The 20,145-nt window shown below is 38.6% G+C and overlaps 1 protein-coding gene across 5 annotated transcripts in view; it reads right to left on the bottom strand.

Moving 5' to 3' along the window:
* The window catches only part of ARID1B (AT-rich interaction domain 1B), a 325,491-nt gene that overhangs the window by 230,958 nt on the left and 74,388 nt on the right, over positions 1–20,145 (bottom strand). For all 5 annotated transcript variants that reach the window (XM_084203719.1, XM_084203720.1, XM_084203721.1 and 2 more), the window contains one exon: positions 13,142–13,288. In XM_084203719.1, coding sequence (XP_084059845.1) covers positions 13,142–13,288 — 147 coding nt within the window. The remainder of the gene's footprint in view (positions 1–13,141; positions 13,289–20,145) is intronic.

Genomic DNA, 20,145 nt, shown 5'->3' with positions numbered 1-20,145 from the left:
TGAAGAACTGCAACCAGGAGGTTGGCATCTCCCACAACATGCTGACACTCTTTTGCTGGCTGATACATCAGCAGGACCAGCAAGCAACTGCAACTGCAGCTCTTTCAGGTCATTATCATTTGCCCACAGTCAAGCCAGGGCTGGAACATGCCCTCAGAAACAAAGATGATACTCTGCCTCACCAAGTCAACTTTGGTCTTCAACATCTTTACAGGTATTATAGGGAATCAACAACTTCAGAAAATTGCCAAAGTAAAATAGCCTCTTCCTTTTCAAAGAGGAGAAATTAATCCAGAAATCATAACTAATCTGTAAGAGAAAAATCCTACCATGTACATGGAGACATTTGGAAAGCCTGCCAGTTTCCATGCCTTGAGTGCTGACCGGTCATTGTCCGTAAGACACCTCATCACTTTCTTCAATGTTTTTAATACTGTCCCCTCCAAGATATCTACAGTTTCTTTCTTAAACTTACTATATCCTAGACATCTTTTGTTAGGCTGATCAAAAAAACCCATTTACAATGGTAACATAATTTTCTCCCTTCATGATCCCAGTTATCATGAAATGACATCTAAGTTAAGTCGTAAGACATTGCAGAGGTAAGAAAAAAAATACACTATGCAGCAGTTGATGCAAAAGATACTTAAGTAAGCATATATATTATTGAGGGTCAGCTCATCAGAATTCTTCAGAAGTTATTAGCAAGTCAGACTACCTAACTATCAAAAGCTTTTTGCTGTGAATACACCGATAACATTTTAAGCACAGGCAGGGTCAGAAAGCCTCTCCACATCTTACAGGAAGATTTTTTGTTTGGACAACACAGCTTCTAGTCACATATTAGGTAACCTGAGCCAACCAACAAGCCAGAAGGGTCTTTCTTCCTCAGCGCTCTAGTCCATTTTCACATGTGTCTTGCTATATGGCCTCCAGGAGCCACATTAAGCAAGTGATGCAGGAAGAGCTCCAAGATGAAATCATTCTCAGAAACCCTTATCTTGCTTTTCTCTTTTGCCACTATTGCATTCCATGGATCACAGAGCATATCAATAGTGGATTTAATCAGAAACAAGACATTTCTTCTCGTTTTCCTCTTTCACACTTGTAACATGCCACAAGAAAAATAGGCCAGTTTGATGTTTGTATTAAAATGTGACTGTTGCACACCACACAACCTGATAAACAGCTGTCAGCCCTTCATTTACAGGCAAGAAAGGTAGGATTTTGTTCTACAGATCTAAAGTTCCAGTTTATTTATAAAGAGATGAGTCCAAAGAAGTAATCTGAGAAATGTAACTTGGAAATGAGGGGTAAAAAAATGATCATTATATTTCCATGCATTTTCCCATGTTTACAGAGCTTTTTGGACTTTTCCTAAAAAACCCACAAGGCTTGACAGTCCAACCACGCTTTCATTTTCTACACCCCCTCCTTCCTCTCCCTGCCATTTTTTCACTGACAAAGCTACATTTAAAACAAAACAGAACAAAAAAGTTTTTTTTTAAAAGAGGCCTGGCTGGTTTTGCATGTCCTATTCTTTACAGGCACTTGGGACAGACTACTATGTTAATGTGATGACTTACAGATTTTGTGCCATCCAGCATCCTGCCCTGCCACACTAGTCCTTCCTAAAATTCCAGAATCGCTTCAGCAGACCCGAGACGCGAAGCTGGGCTGAGAAACAGCTCTGCACCCCAAAGAAACAGCTAAACCCGGCAAAAGGTGGGAGAGGGGCAGGATTTAAAACCTGCCATTTCTTTCAACTCGGCTGCTGCAGAAGCAGAGAGCTGGGGGGGCTCTGTGCCCCAGAGGGCAGCAGCCTGCCCCAGACTGCCTGCTGCCGCTGAGGAAGCTCTCCCAAGCATACGGCTGGCTGGCAGAAATGAGGTCAGAGCACTGCCCGCAGCTTACAGCAGAGCTGAAAGCCTGAAGCCAGCTTACAGAATAAAGAGAAAAGCTGCACCGAGAGCAGCTGCTACCTCTAGGCTAATCGAGCTAGGTACCCAAGGATGAGACTTCCTCACTCAAGACTGGGAAACATTACTTCAGTGTTTTCTTAGGGGCACGTCTGTGTCTGTGCTTCGAGGTAGAAGCCAGGACTTCATCTAAAGGCTCATGAAAACCTGCAAATCGGTGAGGAAGGGCTGCAAAACATCACTGAGGTTACATTTAAAAAAAAACAGAATAGAGAGGTTTGCTTCCTAGCCCCTGTCCCTCATATATAAAGCTATATTGTACAAAAGACAATTTATATCACAGTCCAGTAACACCTGCTAACTTACCGCCTAATACTCCACCACAGAGACCCCTTAAATAAAAAGGGAAAGGAGATTTACCCACTATTTTATCAACAGTACAATCATAGGAGAAGGAACTGAAGCTCAGATGCAAAAAAGTCTGTTATAAACTTGGTAAAGAAAGTATTCTCAACTGGTCTCTACTGTTTTGGTTAACTTTGGTTTTCAGTATGTGAAAGCGCTGGTGTGTTACATTTGGGGCTGGCTACTGGAAGTACAAAATTAGCTGCATTTACCATCCTCCCTTTCCTTGCAGTCTGTGAAGACACAGAGTATCTGTGCAAAAATCTTTAAATCCAGCCCACCACACAGAACAATATCTTAGTCCAAGGAGTGGGAAAAGAACCAAAAATTCCAAAAGGAAGCGCTCACCAGTAGAAGCAATTCAATGGACTGTACAATACAACAGTTTAAACCAACAGCAGTAAACTATTTCTTTATTCTTTTGAGATAGAAAAGTCTTCACCACCATCACCACACCACAATTTCTCAAAAGAAAATATTCCCAGCTGGGCTCTTGCTGGGAGTGGCAGGAGGAGGGGGTAAGACGGTGGTGGATAAATGAAAGAAGTGGTGAAAACTTAAAACTCCGAGACCAGACCACTGACTACTCTTTAATATAGCAATGAAAAAACAGTGATGTTTATTAAAAGCTGGTAAAGGATCGCGAGGTAATAAAGCAACAATGATCCCCTCTTTTTTGTGAGGGTGAAGGAGAACAATTTTCATGAATTCTACAGGCAGAGACCCAACTCCCAGACTGGTTATAGCTGGTTATTAAGCTTTCTACCTCCACACATGCATGTGGAAGATAGCTTCTTGGCAGTCAGGGATAAACATGAGGAAGACAGAGAGAGACTGTGTTCTTCCAGAGCTTGATTTACTGAGGGACAGCTCACCAACACCAACAGTTGTTCTCCTATCTTCCACAACATAAACACCAAGTAGTTTTGTCAACATGTAAACTTGTTATTTAAGCGGTATCTTATTTATTTTGATTTGCCATTTCATTCTTTGTTGTACATATCTGATTGAAACAACTAAAACACCCTGTAACAATTCAGCTGCATGCACCAAAATCTATTTGAAATCCTACTACAGTACTGGAAAGGATAATGAATGCATATGAAGTGTATGCTGGTCAATATTCACATAATATGTTGCCTCAACAACAAAATCCCAATGCAAAATACAGAAAATAAAACTAAATATATGTATGCTGAACAGCTTCAATTATTAAAGAAAATGCATGCAGCAAAAAAAAAAAAAAAAAAAAGCAATGTTAGATTTTATGCCACGAATATTAACAAACTTATTTTCCCTACCTCTGAGGAAAATAATGTGTGTTAATTTAAAGGCCATAAGAGAATATTGTTATACTGCAACTGGCCATGAGGTGCAATTTACAAGACCACTGAAATTTGGAATATATACTGCTCATGCAGAACTAAAAAACCAAACCAAGCGACCAAACAGAACAAATAGTAAAAAAAAAAAACCCAACCACTTAGATTTATTAGTAGTTTTTAGACTTTACAACATGATCATTTAATTCAGAATGCTATTCTATTTGCATTTTAGAATTTTTCTTAGAACAGCATTTGTGCCTTTATATTCCAAAATATTTGCCTACATAACTTTTGTCAATGAACAGCCATCAGATTAGTGGGTCATAAAATGAATGACAAATACATGATTAGGTATCTTCTGATAAACTCACTATTCTGTTTAACTTACTGCTACATTTCAAAGGTATGGATAAAATGATTTCTGGGATATTAATTTAGCTCTTTGAATAACATTAAAAGAAAATCCTCCTTGAGTAGTAAGAAGAGTAGTAAGGGTAGCAACAATAGTTATGATCACTAATCTCCTATAACAAAATAGTTTTTATCAGCCTGCATTCCAGTAGTTTTACTATACAGTTAATTAATTGACTCCTATGCTAATATCTAAATGCCAAGCAATTAATGGCACTGAACTATAGATGGCTTTTCTTTGCTCTTGTAGAGTTATTTTATAAAGCAAATGCAATTCTGTCACTTCACTGATTTAATGCAGGCTTTGTGAGGTTAATATTCCTAAGCAATTGCAAAATAAAGAACTGCTTTAATTAACCTTCTGTGATTTAAATACTGGGAGAAATCAGAACTCAGAAACTTTAAATAATATCATCATCATAACAACAATACTTTGTGGATCAAAGCCAAACCACTGATTTGAGAACTTTAAGAAATATATTTGGACACGTGTATCTTACTGTGTTTCTGAACTCATTAAAAGGACCTTTCTCTAAGCATAGCATACTAAATTCATGACAGATTTTACACAGTTTTTGCAGTTGAGCTGAAAAATGTTTCCTTTTAAGATTATTTACTTAAAAATACTGAAGTTTTTAGTTTGAGCAAATGATTCAGCAGCCCTGCTTTTTGCACAAGAATACTTAGTGAGGATTTTTGTTATGGACATAGGACACTGCTCGCTAAATCTACAAACTGATTGCATGTAAGTAACTGACCACTTAAAATTAAAGCAGCAAAGCAGGACTTCCCTTTTCCTAGGAGATTAAGTTTTCTCTCTTTGCAGTTTATCTGAAGGGAAGCTTTTATTGCCAGAGTTTCTTTATGACATCATGTGCTAACTTCATTTCAGAACATGAAAAAAATCAAGACTCAGGCCTTTCAGTACTGCATATCTTTCAACCACAATAGCTGCAATATGTCTGCCAGGCTCAGGATGACACAAAAACACAGGAATAAAAATTAAAAACCAGCAGGATACAGGTGGCCATGAACATTCCTGCCAAACAGGTTTGCAACGTGCGCTGACCTATCTCCTCTGACTGACTATCCGGCCAGATATCACCAAACCCCCATCAGCAGCAGATGCCTGAATACGCGCACTTGCTGGTTTCTCAGGAAAAGATAGCTGACCTTCAGAATTCCTGCTTCAAATGGAAAAGCCTGCTTTCAGCAGAAAACCATTAAGAGATGAAGACAGCAAAAGAACATACATACTGAGAAAATGTTTAACTACAATGAGGGAACTTGAAACTGAAGGTGCTGTTCAGTTGTTGAGACAACTCAGAGGCAAACAAATTCTTTCACTGACAGTCCTTTGGAAGATTATAAAACAGAAGTATAAACAAGCTTGCTACATTTTATACATGAACAGTAGTGCCACTTTTCAAGATAAAGTACTTCTCCTTTCCCAGTAGTACCACTTAACAAATCCAAGTTACTACAAAGACAGTATGTGTAAGGAGCAGTTATACATGCTAACTTTAACAGCTTCAGGCATAACAGACTGGAGTTGGATTGTTATTTGCATAAATTGATCACAATCTTCGTAAACACTCTCTTTAAAATAACAGGGTCAAGAAAGTCTTCTCTAAATCTGAATGTAGATTTTTGGGTTTGGTCAACAAGCCTTCAGCAAAAACAAGCCTGCGCTGCTGTGACTGCTGCTCTGTGCTATGCCCTCAATTTTGTGTTTGTGCTCAGGTGTGAGTTTACAGACAATTATACTTTCTTCTTCTGCCTGACTCTATTCCTTCTAGCTACTCGGCTCTGGAAAATTATTCTCCAACTCTGACAAGGTAGCACTTTATAATCTTATAAATACAGAGAGAAATGCTGAGGAAAAAAAGAGAGAGGTTTGACACATTTCCTGGAATGATATAAGCAATGATGAGCAAACAGATCAGTCCCCAATTGGACAATAATCAGCCATTCCTATTACTGGGAGAAGTCAGTTTCACTGAACTCCTGAGCTGAGCTAACTAACCTCCACCAGAAAAATAGCCTTATTCTGAACACTTATTTGCTATCATAGCAGCATCATGATTATGAAATAAGACTTTATAAAAGCAGAGATCTCACTGGCAAAGATTTCCATCAGTTAAATACTCATTGAACCTACAAGGGTTCAAACCCCTCTTGTCCTTCCTGAAAATATCATGTGCTTAAGAAAGGCTCAAAAAGGATAAATCAGTTTAATGCACAAGTTCAACAAGGTTCCTAAGTATTTCAACAGTTCTTTAATCACTTCAGTGCTCAGCACGTGCTGGTCACTGGTGGCTTGATTAGGGTGTGAGTTTGGAAGCCATTTGCTCAAAGCCTGCTCCCCCGTTCCCTGCTTTCCCCAAGGCCAGTCAAGATGCAAGAAGCCAATGTTGCACTCTGCCTTTTGGTATCTATCTGACCTCTCTGAAGCACGTGGGCAACAGAAGCTTCAGTGTACCAAAACTGATGCCTTCATACAAAGAAATACTATTGGTGTTCCTTGTCTCTCATTTCAGCTTCCCCCATAAGGGAGGTTGAAATGGCTGCCAAAGTATATACATACATACATACATACATACATACATACATACATACATACATACATACATACATACATATACACACACACACACATATATATATATATGTATGAGTTCTGTATGAGTTCTGTGTGTCATGAGCCTGGGATTAAATGTTTTACAGGAATTACTTCAGCATAGTACCTCTTCACTCTGGAAAGAATATAATTGCTGCTAAGCTAAAAACAAGTCCAGCATTTCATAATGGAGTGAGTGTACACTGAGCACTAGGCATCTCTGTTGCTGAGATGACAAAAGCCATGAAGGATTTATGGTACACAACAAGCAGTGGTGTCAGCCATTGCTGCTGACAGCAGGTAACTATCTCTTCTAACATTAAATTTGATTATGAGTTCCCATATAACTGTAATAGCCAACCTCCACAAAGAATGCTTTCCTATATGCCTGGCAGCAAATGTCAGATTAGCATACAAGCTTGTTCTTTCCCAGATTTCCTGTGGTTCATAACCCAACAAATATTAAGTGCAACCACTCATTGAGCAGTAGAATGATTACAGACACCAAGGTTTAAAAAGGACAGAAGGACAAATTATTTTTATTATGACTTTTAAGACATGCGTAGCTGCATGGTAGTCCTTAAAACAAATTTAAATTTAAGTTCGAAGGATTTGACACTAAACTACAGTACAGTTGACTGCTAATTTTGTGCCAATTTCCAGTAGCTTAAGAGCAAAGATTTTACTATAAAGAGTAATTGCATTGAGGTATACCAATTTGGACTCACTGAGGACTGTCTGTATTACTTACCAGTGAATTTGATATTTGCATGTACAACAGTTATTCCTATTATTACAATACTATTTTTGTACAGTGTTACACCCCAAAACAGCTTGACAACATTAATTAACGTGTTGCTTATTATACTGTTTAAAGAACTTTAGCAGCTCACATTGAATTTAAAAACAATACTTCATGTTCATTGTACCAAAATCACTTTAATAATTTGGTGCATTTTGCCACAATACAATTTGTTCTGTTTTCATGACAGTCATACAGATTGGACATGAAAACAGATTAATTAGTTTCACATTTTGTTCACATTTTCAAAGACTGTTTCAAATCAGGAAATGTTTTATCTGTTCTACCTTACACTGACTCAACACTAGAAACAGATGTCTGCGAAAGAACTTTCTCATCATCATCTCAGGCTTAAAACTGAGACTAATCCCAACCACTGATCCCAGTTCAGGGAAACATAGAGAAGTCCCTTATGGAAGCATCAGTGGTCTCCAACCCTCTGCCTGGAGAGACTGACCAAGGTGTCACGAGAGATGCTTCCCATCTTCTCATGTACACTGCCTTCCTGCTTCAGATGCCTTTCTACTTGGGACTACTAAAACAATTCACAAATTCCTACTGGCCCAAACTGCATTTGTCCCCTAGGCGAGTCTCAGGAAAAAAATCCCACCTGTCAGTCTTGCTCTTTATTTGTCCTGTACAGTTTGAGTTGGAAAAAAATCTCACCAAAATCAGTAGGTAAGGTATATTATTCTGGGGTGCAAACGAGGTTTTGGCAAGCTTTTAGAACACTTAAATAAAACCTGTGAGACAGTGAGAGAGTGCTTTTTGTTTGCTGTTTATAAAACATTTTCTCCTTTTAAGTAAAAGCAGATTAAAGAGTGAGCCTGAACTACTTAGAAAAACCCATAGTAACCACAACAAATGATGTACAAACACATACAAACTCTTCATGCACACAGTTAACCAGAACGACCAATGCCCCAGAAAAGTGCACATGCATGCCCCACCTCAAGGACCTGCCACACTTTTTTCCCATTTAATCTTATGGGAGAAAAGGGATCAGCATTCTATTCTGGAAACTTGCAAGCAGAGAGCTTCCAGGAAGGTGTAAAACAAAAGATGACTTCATTCAGGGTAACAGCAGTAGGTGTAGAATAAAATCACTATTTTTGTTTAACTAAGAGTGAGACCATAAGTATTTTGCAGATCCATTTCATCTGTCAAAAACTGATACAGTCCCAATTCATAAAATAACACAGTAAAGCTTTAAGGCACAATTCTATCTCGATACATATGAACACATGCTACATAAAGCAAGAAAATATATAAACATGGCTGTTTACAAGCCAGTTGGAAAGCATAATAACCAAAAATATACATCACACTATCTTAACAAAATAATGTTTAATGATGACAGTTTAAGTTTGCAATTACATGACATTCTTGAACAAAATATCACTTCTACTTATGGCAAAAGATTTTAAACTGCAAAAACAAGCGAAGCATTTATTCATTTATATGCCATTTCAAGATGAAAAGCCCTGCCAAGGGCAACACTATAGTAGTGTAGCACATCTTTCTTCCTCTTTTTTCTTTTGAAGAGCAGTAAAGGTAAAAAGAAGTTAAAGAAAAAAAAACCAAAAAAAACCAAGGCAGTATCTGCATCTACTGGCAATATCTAATGATCAATGAATCTGCCACTGCAATAAATTTGCTTAAAACAAAGCTCTTCCTTTAATGGTTTTTACACAGCAGGCTCCTGATATGAAGAGGGGATGACTGATGCTGGCTTACAATATGGTTCTATAGTAAACTGTGCCAGTTTTACTATCAAATCACCTCTTATGAAACTCTCTTTCTGCCTACCATGCAATCAATTTAACAAAGATCTAAACAACTTAACAGTTCAAACATTCAAATAAATCCCATTCTCCTCCTTCCCATCTATGCTTATTAGAAGAATGAAAGTCACAAGTCACTGGAAGAGTCCCAGAAATTGTTTTATCTGTTTACTTTTATAAGACAAGATTGCATATTGAATTCAAGTGAGTCAAAGAAAAACAGCAATGGCTTCACACTTCCACAATATGTGAGAAATGAAGACGAGCACCAATTCTAAGGCACAACAGAGTTATACCTGACCTCAGGAGCTCGCTCAAAATGTGTCTAAAAGAGCAAAAATAAAACCTCATCTGCAAGGAATTTCACATCAGTTTTTTCCCTATAACAGAATATCCAGATCATCACACTATGAGGTTTTACATAAAAGGAAACTGGTGGCAAGAAAAAGTCCATCATCCAGACAGAATAAACACTATTTTCAGCTTTATAATCTCCAAAACAAGTAGCTTGACATAAATCTACAAGGGAAATAAAGAAAATACAGACAGGAAAAGAAGGCAAATTAGAGAAGCCCTCTTTCCCCAGTCTAGCATTTCTCTTCTCCCTCCTGAAGTAAAACCAATTCAATCACACTCACATCACAAAATCAATATAGAAAGACAAAAAAAAGGTTAATGAACAATATAGAGAACACAAAGGAAATTAATTTGCAAGCTGAAAAGAAAGAACAAAACTAAGGATGACAGACAGAAAGGATGACAGATTGTATGACTGAAACTACCTCAGCTTACTAATTGACAGGATTATATAAACAGGATGTACTGATATTTTTAGGAGCAGAAATAAGAAAAATACACCAACTGGTGCAACAGGTAATATATGAATCTGTAGTTTATTTTAAAATTGTGTTTAGAAAATGTAAAGCCAGTTTTAAGTCACAGCAACACAATCACATATGTTCGAAGAGACCTTCAGAGAGAGATCATATAGACAAACCTCCAGCTCAAAGCAAGCCTAGCAAGAACTGCATGCTTGGGGGCTTTGTCTAGCTGAATTTACCCAATGATGGAGATGGCAGTCTCTCTGGCATTTTGTGGGGTTTAAAATTTTTTAGTTTGTTTCTTTCTTTTACAGAGTTGCAACATGCCTCTTCTTAGTGTGTCCCTATTGCTTTTTGTCCTTCCATTGTGCCCCTGAGATGAGTTTGGCTCTGTTCTCATCCCCATTCCCCAAACTGGTAGCTCTCCTGAAACAAAACAAGTACCCACTCCTACTTCTCTTGCTAAAACGTTAATCAAATAAATTATAAATCTTTGTTTTTCAAAGGTAATCAGTCTCAAATAAACAGAGATATGTATGCTAAAGTAAGCACAGTTTGTCATTTTTTTTTCTGTCAGCAGCAGAATTTGACATATGCTCCCAACATTTATTTTTTTTTCACCCAGGATTAATTTTTGTATTCCACGCTGGTTACCACTTGATGGTAATTCTACTATGCATTACCAGTAGAGAAAGAACACTTCTGCTGAAGTGTCAGAAATATAAACTTCAATTTCTTGTGTTAGGAACTGTTTTCTAGATGAGCAATTCTCAAAGAATGGGAAAGCACATAGTGGTGAGGTTTTACAGAGAAACATGACAGAAGAAGTGTTCACCTGCTGATTCTTCTCGAGAGAGGAGGAAGAGCAGCCATGGAACCAATGTGGAGATCGGAAAAGAAGCAAGCCCCAAAGTGGTTTAGGACTACTTATTATTTATACAAAATAGTCCCATCTATACACAAATACTCCAATTACACAGTGAAATTATCATATCATTCAGAAACTGGGATCAGAGTTCAAAACTTAAGAGGCTGACCACTACTGAAGAACAGTCATTCATAAACCATAAAGAATTCAGGTAAAATTCTCACAGAAAGCACTACCAACTGCAAGGCTGTATTGGTGAGGACCTAATGCATCATCTCATCTGGCAGACTGAGGCAAAAAAAAAGCCTTCTTAAGATGCCTGTATCAGCCTTGGAACCCAGATTTTGACTGTCATTCAGTGTCACTTCAAAACCTCAAAAAGGGAATTTTGAGGGCTACATTGAGGCTGGTATCTTTTCCCTGTGAATCTGCCCCTGCCTTTCTCTTCATCCTAGTTCTCAGAAATTCAAAATATATGGACGGCTTTACTCTAATTTTACTTTCATCCTTCTATGATCCCTTTCACTTCACTGCACAAACCTTCTCTTTCCCAGCTATGATAGCAAATGATGTAATTGGAACACCTATCAACAGATAAATCAGTACCTTGTTACTCTTAAGGCCTATAAAGTTGAAATGTTTTGTGTATTTTTTAAACCAAAATATTCAATCCGTTCAACTGACAGTATATTTAAAACATGACAAGATGTCCAAGGCAGCAAAAAACCCATTTCAATTTCATACACTGTGATATGTAGACATTAGAGCAGCTGTGTTTCTTCTATCTTACAGGCCGTATTACTAGGTCTTTATCTGCTGAGACTTCACCAAGATGCTTATGAACAGTATTTTCAAGTCATAGAGAAATCAAGCATTTAATGGCTAAGTAAAAAAGGAAGAAAATTAAATTTAAAGACACAACTGCAATCTTTAAAGTTGCAGTTACATATAATCCAAACGACAGAATGTGGTGACATTTACAAGAATATCATAGATACAATTAAGAATTCTATTTCATAAACCATCCAGCATTTTAATGAAAAAAGTTAATTCTCAATGGAATTTTAAAATGTAGATGAAGAAAAATTAACATGTAATTACACAGTGAAATTATCATAGCTTTATTTTAAAGTCAAAGGAGGGGAGTCTCCAGTATCATTGCCACTTCCAGCATCTTTTGTTAGTTTATTTTACACACTATTTTTATTTCAAGCTAAGATTTCTACATTGCACCAGCATAATCGCAAAATGTTAATCAACCATGCCTGAGAGAATTCCCCAGTGACTTGCAGCAAGTGCTGATGCTTCCACTAATATACAGTCCTGAGCAACTCACTTTTGTTAGATTTCCCAGGATGGTGAGTATGCTTTAGTTTCATCCTTCCATTTCCAGATCACCTCTCCATGATTAACAGAGCTGAGACTGCAGACAGAACTGAGCCTACATGTTCAGCTGCATCAGCTAGGCACATCCATTTTGTTCAGTATCTAAAATCCAAGTGTTTCTCCAGCTCTGGGAACCAGACCCATACATCATCACTTCTGATCTTGGGTAAAAACAGAATCACTTGAAATTAATTTTAATGCTTAATATAAAGAGCACAATTCAAAACCAGCAAGGGATAACGGATTATGCGGTTACCCTAACTGGATGTACAAACTGACAACATTCAAATCAATAGCTGCAATATCCATTTAAAATATCTTTTAAGAAGCTCCCTTGAGAAAGCAACTCCAAAATGCCTTGAACTCCTCCGCAAAAAACCCAAAACAGCAGTGACCACACTAGATGCAAGAATTCTCAACAATGTCTGTCTTGTGAAGAAACAAGAAAAAAAAGCAAGGAAAAGCTCCAGCATCCACTGACATCTCATCAAGAAACTGTTACCTGTTTTTAAAAGCAGAGATGCTGGGACATATACACTGGCTTTACCCTGAAAAGGTGGTATGAAATAAAGTCTAAAAATCTGTGCAGATGTATTTGTGCATATATCCTGAAGACTGTTCAGAAAGATGTGGTCTGAATCCACGTTTATTTAATTTTGCTCAATTTATTATTTAATTATTGTTATTTAATTAACACTGTTCCCTCGAAAAGATGAGTGGTGGGTTTCGTTCATTGCACACGGGTTCCTTTTATAGTTCCAGCCCCCGGGTGCCCATCAGTAGTGGAGGACAGTGCTTACCTGCTGAGCCTGGTACCTCTGCTGGGCCTGCGACAGGTACTGTGCCTGGGGCGGCAGGTGCTGCGGCTGCGGCTGCTGGTTGTAGTACGGCTGCTGGCCCTGCTGGCAGTAGCCACTCACACCTTGCTGACCATACTGAGGTGGGATCTGTTGGAAGAGCCAAGCAAAGCAAATCCATGAGTGGAAGAAGAAGGACCTAAAATCAAGCTATGCCCCACCCGTATGGCAACCTCAGCAGAAGTGATATCCTCAGCTACACACCTGACCCAGCGGTCTGACCCCTTCCCACATCACTAAATGGGAGCCCTTAGGTCCTCTTGCCTTAGCAGGGGTAAGCCCAAGTGCTCTGCAGAGTTACTCCTTTTGAAAGAGCTTATATGGAAAATGCTCCGCTTCTGAACATCACAATTCTGTAATGCCCACCCTTAAAACAGAGAAGCAATTATTTGAAATATTTGCTCTCCATGGGCACACCAGTGAGGCAAATCAAAAGAGGAATCATTCTGATGCACTGATCCAAAAGTTGAATTGTGGAAAAAAAGCACAACTCTTAAAAAGACATTGAAAGAGAAATACATTTTGTCTTTTTTTTTTTTTTTGAGCAATCAAGTGCTAATTTTTACTTAATGTTTTGCCCACTATCCTCACGTTTTTATTGTTTGTATTTAAGCCTTACACAAATCTTGGAGTTTGGCAGGATTTTGGTTTTGTCAAGTTCAATCTCTCTTAGTCTTCTCCCTCCTACTAAGACATACTTTTAAAATAAATAACTGCAAAACAAAATAAGGTGTTACACACCAGCTGGAAGATGTCTCATGTACTGAGAACATGCACACTATGAGAATCTATTAGAACCAAAACCAAGTCAATTACAGTGTCAGAGAAATTTTCTGCATTGATTTAGTCTGTAAGCCTTGTATCAATAGACACTGACATTTTCTCGAGGTATTAGAAAGAGCACACTTTCAATGGACTCCTGATACCGTGCCCAGATTTCCCTGATTTTAGGTACCCATGCTTTTCCCCAAACTCTGGAATTTAATATAGTCTCAGAGGTGGCGCATGACTTCTCCATTCTAGAATAGACGTCCCGTTGGTCCTGCACATCCCTGCCCTAAGCAAGTGTCTCAAATACCTGAGCACATCTGAAATGCTTTGATCTCTGAACTGCTCCCACTGAGTTTCCCATGCAACAATAAATCTGTTTATTCAACAAGCAAAAACATACCTGTTCTACCTAAAGTTAATTTATTACATTCATTCAACAGTATTTGCTAGGTGGTAGTAATAATAATAATAATAATAATAATAATAATAATAATAATAATAATAATAATAAAAACCACAACAACAACAACTTTAAATTTAAACATCTGCTTAGGCTGTTTTTATTGTCACAACTTGATCTGCTCCTATTACTTCCTACCGCTTCCTAAGGTCAGCACTGTAACCCCCGCTCCTGCACTTGCTCTCTGCCTTCACATCCATTTTTTTTCCCATCATTTCACAGGCAGTTGAATGTTTCTGTGACCAAAGGAACCCTTTCTGACAAATACCCTCTCCCCGATGATGCATAAATGAGGCCTTTATGATGCAAACTAAAAAGGGTGTGTTGGAATATCATCAGGCAAACAGACAGCTGGAGTCTGGGATCTGACAGAAGACCGCATGGTGATTTGCCCATCACCTGCAAAGGTCAGAGAGCCTGGATTGATTCCTATGAAATGCTGAGGAGAAACCTATGTTGTGGTGCATCTGGGTTCCAGTAACACCGAGAAGAAAAGGACAGATAACCAGACAGCAAAATATGGACTGCTAGAAAAAAAGAAAAAATAAAGAGAACTTGAATGCCCAGTTAACCAGATGGTAACAAAGCAAAATATCAGATGCATGAGCAACCAGAATATTTCTAGAATAAAGCTACTTGCACAGGAGAGTTGGAGTTCACCTGAACATAGGAGCCGGGTACATAAAGCGCAAGAAAATGAGATTTTAAAATGAGGAGGGGATTAGAAGAACACATGGTTAAAAAGAGTGGTATTGCTATGTCAAATGAAGACATGGAGATTCTGGGACATCAAATGAAGATGCTGAGAAGAATCAAAGAATGAAAAATGGACATGCAGTGACGGCAGAGTAGGTAGAGTGTCAATAAGAAATTCTAACAATACATGGACTTCTACACAAAGAGGGGTGGCTGGATCAATTGCAAACCAAAGCACTAATAATATTCATATAAGAAATATGTTAGAAAGGAAAAAAATTTGTGGGGTGACTAGTAGGCATCATCCTAGGATACGTATTCAGGGATAAGACAGCTAATAACAAAGTAGCATTATATGCTACATAGCATTTAAAAACTAATCAAAATAAACCACCTCACCAGGCAGCAGAGGTCTGGAGCTTGGTCAGATAAAGAAGATTGAGTGCTGGAACCACCATGCATGGCTGGACTACAACAACGCTGACAGCAGCACGCTAGCAAGATCAGCAAAAGGCACGCCGCAAGATTGATTAGGGGGAGATTTCAACTCCCCCCAGACAGACTGAGTAAGCAGACTACAAAGCTGAGACCAAAGTATCAGATAATTCTCAAAGGTTGTTCCATGGAACTGCTGGTTAAGGAGCCTGCATGAGGAGCCACTGCCTTTGGCTCAGTCCAGAGCAGCAAGAATCATCTATTACTGCATCCTGCAGCTGCAGAACCACTGTGCATCAGTGACCATAAAGGAGTTAAATTGAGCATCCCTACAGGAACAATCAAACCCGAGGAATCTACTACTGTCGTGCTTAACTTCAAAAAGTGTAACTACACAAAAATGAGAAAGCTTGTTAAAAGGAATATCAGACAGCTATGAGAAATAAAATCTGACTGGCAGCATCAAAGCTGTTTAACAATAACCACATGGAAAGCACAGAAACAATATTCACCACCCATTCAGAAAGATTTGATAAGAGCAAAGGGACACCAGCAAGGCTCACTGCAGCTTTCTAGAGTCAAAAAGGCATCCCCTTCAATAAGCCAGTGCCAGGTCCAAATGAGGAAAACAGAAAAGACTGTAAACTCTGGAACTTCAAATGTGATAAGACAGGCCAGAAAGAACTGTTGGAACAGCTAGAAAAGGGAATCAAATGAGTAATGATTCATTTCTTCAAACACATCAGAAGTAGGAGGTCTGTCAGATTCTGAAGTGACAAATGATGATGAAGGTATAAGGGAAGATACAGAGAGCACAATGCCATCACAGAAAAGCTTAACAAAATCTTTGGCTCTAGTGTGCACTGTGGAAAAATCTTGGGGTGGTCCCACACTGGAGTCCTTTGTGAGGGACTTGATAAATCTCTCTGAATCTGATGGGACTTTTCATGGAATAAAGTGACAAATGAACAGTCAGAAATGGCTTGGAACCATAAAGTATCACTCCAGAGGTCTAATCAAATTCAAAAAGCTGAATTACTAATGACCATCTACAGCCTCTAAATTGGAGCTGCCTTGGTAGGTGAGAATTGCAGTCTGGCTTAAAAAGAAAAGTCAGAAATTTGAGTAATTTAACACTGATGACTGTTCTGGACAAATCAGGACAGGGAAGAATGAAGATGAGATTTAGGAAACATCAACACAGCAAAAGAAAATCCCTCTCTACTGACTTCATGGACTTATTAGGAAAGGTCAGACAAAAAGATCCAGGGAAATGCAATGAGAATCATCATAGGTATAGAACAGTTTCCATAAAAAGCATCCTTTGAGGACGGAAAAGACACCAGGAAGTAGGAACATGGTGGAAAGCTACAAAAGCATCTTGCCCAACAACAATTAAGATGCATTCAATAGCAGAAGCAAACTTCAAAACAAGAGGGAAACAGGTTCTCTAGTCACAGAGGTAGCAGATGTTTAGAACTCCTTGCCAAATTGATGCTTTGAAAGCTGAAAGTTTATGTGGGCTCTAGCAAAGACTGGACAAGTTCACAAAAGAGACATCCTCTGAGGGTTACCAAATTTATAGAGCCACATCTGGCTCAGGAAGTCCCTGAAGTGAAAATAGCTGGAGGCTTGAAGAGTTCTGGGGGAAGTACCACATGCTTGCTTTGTTCTCACTCTCCTCCAGGCATCCAATTAAAGCCTCCACTGGAGGCAGGATATACGGGGCTGCATGAACCCTTGATCTGCCCTGATAGAGCCACGACTACTTCTCACCTCTTTGCAAAAGATAGTCGAGTCCCTGGAGAAGACAATGAATTTTGGTCTGCAAGATACTTAGTAACAAAGACAAGCAACCTGAAGAGGCAATAACACCTTGACTGCCAAAGCTCTGAGACTGCTCCATTTTCTTAAATATTTCCCCAACCAATCTGCTTTCAGACACTGGTCTAAGAACAGGTACCAAGCTCTTCTTCTGAGCTTATACATCAGTTATTTATGTTAGAATTTTCCTCCATATCCTCCCACTTCAAACTGTTTAAAAAAAACAACCAAACACCACCACCTAAAATACAGCAATAATCATAATGCTACATGTATGTTTGGATGCTGTTCTCTTCAGTGCAGAGACTCATCACCACTGTCTTACCAGAGCACTCCATATAATGGCTGTGGCTATTTAAATAAATTACAAACAACAACATGCAAATTAGTCCACCTGCTTTACTGATGGGGATCACAAGATACTGCTTATGGACAAATGTTTATTAAACAGCATACAAAAAAAAAAAAAAAAAGTTAATTAAAATCTCCCCAGAACAAACAAATCTAAAGCCAATTACTTACAATGCTTGGAGTGAATGACCCAAGCATCCTCTTTCTTCATGAAGCAAACCCTCCCTCCCCTTCTCCCTTACACTTGTATTTTTTGTGGCCACACAATGCAGGAGACGAGAATTTGGCACATTTCATCATGCCTCTGGTAGTGCAGACGTTCTGGGGACAGCTGAAGAGAGAAAAGACCTGAGTTTGAATCTATTTCTAGGGAAGCACAGAAACTTTAATAATTACTTAGGACTTCTATCTGACTTGGACAGTATAAAGAGCATTATTTTGGGAGAAGTATGACGGACCATAACTGATTACGCCATTCTGAACACAAACAGAGACAGGATGAAAACAGACGGAACAAAATTGGCAGCCAATATGAAGAGATGGGGCAAATCCAATTAAACCTATAACTTAGCCCATTATCTTTAATTCTTGTTTGAATAAGAGATCTGGTGGCAGGCATTCTTTTCCCAGGTAATACCTTGATAGAAATGGAAGTTTTAAGCAATTTTTGCAGGCGCAATCCATGACTGATGTCAAAGAAGAAGGATCATTAGACAGCATTAGAGTCATTATAATAATTTTTTAAATTAAAATGTAACAGAATTAGTGTGTTAGCATAGGTACACTAATAATACTTGCAATATGCAGCTACTGCCCTTTTACACCATCCTGATGGCTAAATCCAGTCAATAATGGAAGAAGCTTTACATAGCCCCTATCACAGAAAGCTCTGCGAAGTCGCTCTGGGATCCACCTGAACACATCAGATATCATGACATGCTCATTACAAAGGAAGAGTCCTGGCTACACCCTTGCTTCTCCCTGAAATCTACTGGGTGCTCAAAGTGAGGCACAATATTGGATATCCATTACCCTGGATGATACCGGTGAAAGGCAGCAACATAATCTGGAAGCCGTGGACCACAGTGTCATGATATAAAAATCTGGGGAAAAACAGGTCTGTCTGGCCTGATGCTGATTAAGCCCAGTTTACAGAGAGAAGAAAAACTGAACTTCAGGGGCAGGGGTGCCACTCAGAAGAGAGGATGGCACTACCTGGTTCTACAGTGGCACTACAGGGGCCAACTCTGCGGAGGAACAGTGAGACAGAATATTGTGAAACAAGTACCATCATGAGTAATACAATTATCAGGAACATTCCATTTTCTTAGCATCTGTAAAACTGTAATTACATAGAAATTAGAATTTAAAAATGTATGGTGAGGGGCATTCTCAGAAAAATAAAACCCTACCACCTGGTACTTTAGGAGTAAAACAGCACATTCCTTCAGTTAACGAAAGGTTACAGTATTTAATTCTAATTACTTTAATTTTACAGTGATCAATTCAGTTGTAACTATAAAGGAAGATGTCACTCAGTCACTACCAAACCTTCAAATAAAACACTTGTGATTCCTGAAACAATTTCTGCTTCAGTTTTAGATTTCCAAAGTCAGACCTCTGCCAAGCCCTAAGTATTTTCCTCCAAACATTCAAACCTTGCACTTCTCCATACTTTTCAATAGAAAGCTGTAATAGGAAACTAGCTCCTTGATTTTCACACACTTAACAAAAAGGTCTGGTTCATATCAAGAACTTTCAAATTCACATAAGCCCAGGTCTTCATCTGTATGTTTAGCTGAATTAGAGAAAGAAGAAAAATAGAATATGCTTATACAGCATAAGGAAATCCTCTGGCACATGTTCAGTAGAATATTCTGTCACAGTTAGGGCAGCATGGTCTCCTGTCTCAAATCAACATGTTCAACCCCAGTGTGCTTGTGCACACAGCCTTAATGAAGGCTAAAAATCCTTCTCACTGAATGACAAAAAAGAAAAAATCTAAAAGGAAACCAAGTAGGAAAGCTGGGTGTTAATGTCAAGGCTATTAATCAGAGGCAGATCTGAAATCCTGATGCTACAGCATTTTATTCATACATTCTAAAAAATCTATTACTTCTTATCACTTAGCTTTGACCTTTTGACAATACATTGGCCACAATGTTCACCTGTGTTACTGTCTTTCCTACACTGCTTGCCTTTACACTGAAGTATGAACTTCAACATCTTATTAAGAGCCTTTAAAATATTAACACTAGGCCTGATACTGGTCCACCCTGTGACCCAGAGCAAGGAAGCAAAAGCATAAAAAGCATGTCTCTGTGTCACAGAACAATAATCCCCATTCCAGAACTTGCAAGGTAGTGGATTTTGCAGAGTCATTAAATGCATGCCTATGTTGAAGACTGCA

Source organism: Fringilla coelebs (assembly GCF_963513975.1).
Source record: "Fringilla coelebs genome assembly, chromosome: 3".
Taxonomy (NCBI): domain Eukaryota; kingdom Metazoa; phylum Chordata; class Aves; order Passeriformes; family Fringillidae; genus Fringilla; species Fringilla coelebs.
This window is presented reverse-complemented; position numbering and strand designations above follow the sequence as displayed.